Below are 6,777 nucleotides of genomic sequence, written 5' to 3'. Positions count from 1 at the left end.
TGATTTTTTTTGTTATTTGAGATAAAAAAACAAAGCAAAATTGAGTAATTTAGAAGGAAAACAATTTATGTGTGAATAAACTCATAAATTATATCAGGATTACTTTATTATCGAATTTATATGAGATTAGTGTTTTATATGGAAAATATTATATATTGCACCAATATTACAAAGGACATACTAAATAATGCATTTTAAATACATAAAAAAGATTGCCCCTATGCTTTTTTAAATTTAAATTATTATTATTAACTTATTTTATATAAAATATAATTTCTCTCAACATATATTTAGACATGATAAATATTAAAATTATATATAAATAATGTAAAATTTTAATTATTATATATAAGTTACCCAAGGTTTTAATAATTAAAATAAAAAACAAATGCAAAAAGCATGCATATATAAATTATGAGTCATTTATATTAACAAATATATAATATTAATTATATATTGAATACTTAATGAGGCAAATATGATCTAATATATTCTTATTTGACCTGTTTTGTATCTAAGAAATTAAGTTTAATATTTAGTCTATCTCAAAACACTTAAGAAATAGAAATATCAATTTTTCATAAATGACAAGCTTTTTTATAGAACGTATGTGTTAAATATACTGTAATTCATAAATTATATTTGGATAATTTACATCTATACCATAAATTTTTTATACATTTACATTTCTTAACATAAAATTTTATGTTCATTTATAAATAATTTTAATATTTAAATCATATTAAATTATAGGCATGAAAAATATATTTTATTTTAAATAAATTAATATAAATATATATAACATCAAGATTGTTGAACTTATCTAAAGATACACATAAGTTAAGTAAAAAATAGATAAGGTGCCATCTGAATCAACAATGAGGAACTCTTCTTCTGCCATTTTACAATATAAATAAGTGAAAGTATATAAGAACATAAATGATTAAAATACAGCTCAATCAAGCAATATAAAATAAACAAACGATATCTTTGAGTGTAAGTGTGGATGGAAGACTATGATCACTTGAACTGGTCGAGTCAAATTAGCTTTCGTTCTTCCTACAGTCCCTACTGACGGGTTGACGAAGTTGGGGTTATGCAACTACTGCCGTTCTTATGACATATTGAGCAGACAAAGCGTCCTTTATTGCTGAGAAAGCTACTCAGTAGTAGATGTTGATTGAATTTCTAAGAAATAATTTGCATTATTCTTCTGAACTGTTCTCAGACATCTCTTTCCTGTATGCCTTCAATCTTTCCTTGAATTTTTTACTTTCTTCAAAATTAGCCTTTCTCCTCAAAGCTTTCTGAACAGAACAAAGGATGGCACAGTCAGTAACTTATCATCAAGGAATGGAACTAACTAACACCATAATCACCATAGAAATACAATAACATCAAGCCTTTTGTCCCACTACGTGGGGTCGGCTACATGAATTCGTGAAATTCTCGTTTAAATCTAATAAAGAAAGATCATTTCTAATATTTTCTAACAAGTCTTTTTAGGTCTGCCTCTACCTTTCTTAAATGGACATAATGGAGAAAAAGAATGAGTATGAAAATCGTAAGAATAAAAAAAATTTCATTGGAGATGTCGTGATAAATTTTTTTATCAAAATGAGTATGAAAATCGTAAGATTTGCTTTAAAATGAGTGTAAAATAAAATTTGATTAATATCTCATACTTATACTATCTCAAAGTAAAGCCTCACCCAAATTTGATCAGAATATTCTAAAATAAATAAAAAATTGGGAAAAGTGTTGTGACCAAAATTTTATCATAATGGCCTTCAAAACTCTTAAATTTACTTTAAGGAGAGTGTAATATAAGCATTAATGAACTCAAAATCAAATAAAAAAAATTTAAAATGCATCCCCAAAATTTCTCCTTAAAAAAACTTACTTCTTCCCTGAAACAGCGGTCAAGCTTCAACTTGAGATCAGTGCACTCTCCAAAAAATTTTCCAATTGGATGGTCCTGGTGACATTTTTGGAATAGCTCGATGATCTGAAATGTTGGTGTATGGTAATTAGCAATCAAAATCACACAAAAGGACAAACACGGAAGAGAAAAGACGGAGAATAGATTTCTGGAGAAAATCATTGACCATGCATTAGGCTGAGCGGATAAATAATAAATCAGTATGCATTTAGTAGTTTTCAACCGTTCTCACAACTCACCCAATGACATTTGCAAGGCAACAAGCTAGACTGTTGAGTGTTGGCGAGGGGGGGTAAACGAGTCAAAGTTTTGGCACAATTGAGCTCAGCTCGTCATGTTAAAAGCGAGCTCGAGTCGAGCTCAAAAGTCGAGCTCATGCTCGACTCATTCCATTGTAAACGAGATCGAGCAGCTCGTCTAGCCTCCGCGAGGTCATATCCTGTCCAGTCCGGTCTTTTAAAACTGCGGCGGGAGGGGAGAGAGAGAGAGAGAGGCAGACCATTGAGATACGCGTAGGATTTATGAGTTCTTGAAACACATGTCGGGATTTTAAATTTGCAACCGGACTTTAGAGTTTAGAACATAGCGGGAATTCAAAATATATGGGGCATTTATTGTTAATTTTTTTTTAAAAAAAATTCAAATTTAATAATTTCGAGCCGGCTTGCGAGCTCGAGCTAGACTCATGAGCTCGATAAGCTCAGCTTGCGAGCCCATAAATGAGTCGAGCTCGAGCTAACTCGCAAGTCGGCTCGACTCACTTACACCCCTAGTGTTGGTCATAGATTTAATCCCCTTTTTGAGATACGCCTAGTGCCATCCAAGTGACCCATTTGTCGACGACTCCAAGAGCACACAGGGGAGAATCTATGACTCAGAGGAGTGTAGGAAGTTAGAAATCTGGGTCTTAATTATCATGATGCTCATGGTTCATAGAAAATGATGACTAGAGGTAACGGATGTAATCGACTACCGCATGAAATGGAGTTGGCATCCAACTTACGGTTAGCTAGATTTACTATGGTGGTGGCTCACAAATGGATGTCGTGCATCTACACTCTTGCGCCTAAAGAACATTGCTCTTATCACTTTTATAGTGTCCAATTAATAGCCACCTATCCTAGCTAGTCGCTCAACGCGCACACAGAGGTGGCTGCCTCCACCTGGTGCTTCCACCATGGCTAGTGGGCAAGCAAACCTCCAATCTCTCAATATGGAGCAAGTGAAGGTGGAATAAAATATGTTATTACTAGTAAAGAATCAGCCCAAGCTCTTGTATGACTAAGAGGATTTATGTTATAGTGGAGGCCTCAATGAGAGAGTAGTAAACAAGAACCTAACGTTCATAAGCCAACAATTGGGAATTAGAGTAGGAAGCTTTTTCCTTAATTATTTTGCCTAAAATCTATAAATTGAGGGATTTGAGGTCTGTTGTAGAAGAGAGAAAGAGAGAGCAATTATAATCCTTCTTCTCAGCCAATATAGTGAAATCATACTCCCCTCCCAGACATCTTCGCCGAACAACATAAATTACCGTGTTCTTTGTGTTATTTTTTGTGTGATTTATTGTTTCCGCTATATTTATTGCACAACAGTTGGTATTAGGCTGAATTTCAATGGGATTTCCGGTGGCAACTTTAAAAACGGGAGATCAGTATGCTCTTTCAAAATATATTTTTGACATGATACCTATACATTTCATTGCTTCACACTAACATTTCTACCGTGGCTCGAAGCATAAATGGCATTCCTCAAATCATCGTGAGTGCCCAATCAACAGCCATCTCACCATCAATAGCTTAATACTAGTGATGTGACTACCTCAACTTTGTGGCTCCATCATAGCCAATGTATAAGCACATTTTATCTTTTGACAATTTGGTGTTAGCAAGGAGGTGGAGTAGGAGAAGTCACTACAGAGATAAACGAATTCAAAGCTCTCACATAACTAGCAACATTGCCTTATAGTGAAAACTTGCAACATTATATGAACTTTTTAGCGATATTAAGGAACCTAACAACCATAGAGACAGCAATGAGCAAGAGCCTAAGTACAGGATCCAAGAACTTCAATTGCATCCCTAAACTTTGTAGTTACACTAGATGTCAGTGCTTTATCCTAAAGCTTACTATTTTCTCCCTCATCTCTCTCTCTCTCTCTCTCTCTCTCTAGCACTTGTTGCTTCACTTTTTCTCCTCTCCATGCCTCTCGCCTATGAAGCATGGACACTTTTAAAGGCCTTCCGTGTACATTTTAGGCACTTGTTGGACACACGCATGGATGAGTGGCTTTACCCTTGGAGATAAGATACGAAATGAGCATATACGTGAAAAGGTTGGAGTAGCTCCAGTAGAAGATAAGATTAGAGAGAGTCGCCTTAGATGGTTTGGTCACATAAAACGGCGGCCTTCTGATGACCTGTTTAGGAGAGTTGATGTATTAGATTTGACTTATGTTAAGAAAGGTAGGGGTAGACCTAAAAAGACTTGGTTAGAAAATATTAGGAATGACCTTTCCTTATTAGATTTAAATGAGAATTTGACTTTTAATAGAACACAATGGAGAAAAAGGATTCATGTAGCTGACCCCACATAGTGGGATAAAGGTTTGATGTTGTTGTTGTTGTTGTTGGACACACGCATAGCTCTGACACAGCAAGCAAATAATAAAATGCATTGGAGGCCTAGTTTATTTATTTTATTGGAGTACTTTTTGAAAGTGCAACTAATTTACACATCGCTTGTATTGATTTTGTGAGCAGTTTCCTTTTTATTATTGTTTCTTTCTTAAAGAAGACATATTTTCATGCATTTCTTTTATTACAAATAAGGTTTGTTTTTCTTTTATTATTATAAAATTTCTTTTATGAATTATATGCATATGATATTATATTGTATTCTATGATGCTTTAAGTACAAAATACAAGAAATTATATATTTAATACTAATAATTTATGAAATATAACAATACTCCATGGCATGTTGTGTCCTTTTTTTTTTTCAATTATGTCATTTTATTGTATTTGCATCGTGTCATGTCCATGCTTTATAGCCTCTTGCTCTTCAATTGTCTCATTTTCTCTCTTTACCAATTGCTCTATCACTCTCCTTTTATCCCTCCTTTTCTACAACCAAGTATCTCTTCAACCTAAATATTAAGTAAATCACATATGTTTGAACCTTTTGATGTCAATAACAACTCTACAAGATCTTTGAGAGATACAGATAGAAAAATTAAACAAATAGTAATATTGCTAATGTTATACATACTTCAACACACATTGGATGCCGATGCAGTGTTAGAGGAGGATGCATTGTGACACAGTGGAGGGCTTGAGCACCTACATGTGGGCAAAAAAAAGAGAAGAAATTGCACGTTAGGTACTATTGCAGCTATTACTCCAAAACTATATAACCTGCAATAAATAAAACAACATAAAGAAAGCTGGAAATCTCCCAAGAGTAACAGTTTTGCATGCTTGCTTGTGATATGCCATCAATGTAGAGGTCATTTAATGGTATTTGTTCCACTTTTATTTGCAATAAGGTGTTATTCAAATTTAAGTAGTATTAAGTGCAGTTCAGTTATCCAATTATTATTTTTTTGCTTCATTGCCACAGTCTTAAGAGATTGATTGCATTGTTATAAAAAATGGTCAATGATGCTCCAAGACTTAATTTCTCTTCTCTTCTAACTTTTAAAAATGATGGAAACCTTACAGAACCCAATCAGGATTTAGCTTAAATGAGACCCTCATTACTTCAATCTTCCATAGGTGTAAATCAAACATTATTCAATAAAATTTAGATAATGATGCCTAAAAGAGCAAAAAACAAACAATCCCATAGGCAGAACAAGCTAAACATGGTAAGCCATGTCTCATGCGAATCAATGATCAGCATTGCATAATGCATATTAAAGCTTCTAACTTGACCAATATAAAAAAGACTTAAAAAACTCATTGAGATTGTCAAGAAGGAAACATAAAACATTACCCCGCTTCTAGCAGCAACATTCAAATTTAAAACTCCATGTAAAACATTAATAACGGGTTGTCAGACTACAAGTGGGATTTAATTCAAATAGGATTTGGTAAATCTTGGAGGCATCAAATCCTGAAATGTTTTTTGGCATGAAAGATATTATATCTGATTAAATTCTAGAAAACTGTTAAGACATATAGCTTTACCATTTATGATTTAAATGGAGGAGAAGAGGAATCTCTTAAATCCTACTACTTCCTCCAGGATTTACTAAATCACGAATTTAGCCTAAAATGGGACTAAAATGACATTTAAGAAGGTAGTAGGATTTATGTAGCTCGAAAAAATATTTGGCAAGATTTAGGGCTGTTTGGTAGCGGGACTTAAGCAGGATTTAGGCCCGACGTTGAGAGCGCTCAGTAAATCCGAATCGATCCTCAATCCCGGATTTATGGATTTACGGTGTAAATCCAGGATTTACAAAATCCCTCCGTTCGGAGGATTTAAGGGATTTCCGGACTTGCAAGCGAACGCTTCTCGCGCGGCGGCCTTATTGTGAAGAAAAATGGTTACCTTCACAGCGGGCGAGATCCCTTTGTGACTTCCAATCCGACGTCGTCGACCGGGACGAAGAAGCGACGAAGAAATGGCCGCGAGGAGGAGGAGAAGCGACGAAACGCTACTTCAGGCGAAGTGAAGCAGCAACGAAGAAATGCCGCGGGGAGAAGAATAGCAACAAAGAAATGGAGAAACCCTACATTTAAATTATAAATTAATTTAATTAATTTATTTAAACTTAATTAATATAAATTATATTATTTATATTTATTAAAACTAAAACTAGTAATTAT

At 34.0% G+C, this 6,777-nt stretch overlaps 1 protein-coding gene across 1 annotated transcript; it reads right to left on the bottom strand.

The window, feature by feature from the left end:
* Positions 1-877: 877 nt before the first annotated feature.
* On the bottom strand, positions 878-6,661 carry LOC110100082 (COX assembly mitochondrial protein 2 homolog). Its single transcript, XM_020827474.2, has 4 exons — positions 6,500-6,661; positions 5,213-5,283; positions 1,904-2,008; positions 878-1,307 (listed from the first exon to the last, which is right to left on the bottom strand). The coding sequence occupies exons 2-4, from the start codon at positions 5,255-5,257 to the stop codon at positions 1,206-1,208; spliced, it is 252 nt and encodes an 83-aa protein (XP_020683133.2). The 5' UTR covers positions 5,258-5,283; positions 6,500-6,661; the 3' UTR covers positions 878-1,205.
* Between the last annotated feature and the right edge of the window lie 116 nt (positions 6,662-6,777).

The sequence above is a fragment of the Dendrobium catenatum genome, unplaced genomic scaffold (genome assembly GCF_001605985.2).
Source record: "Dendrobium catenatum unplaced genomic scaffold, ASM160598v2 fragScaff_scaffold_133, whole genome shotgun sequence".
In the NCBI taxonomy this organism is placed as follows: Eukaryota; Viridiplantae; Streptophyta; class Magnoliopsida; order Asparagales; family Orchidaceae; genus Dendrobium; species Dendrobium catenatum.
This window is presented reverse-complemented; position numbering and strand designations above follow the sequence as displayed.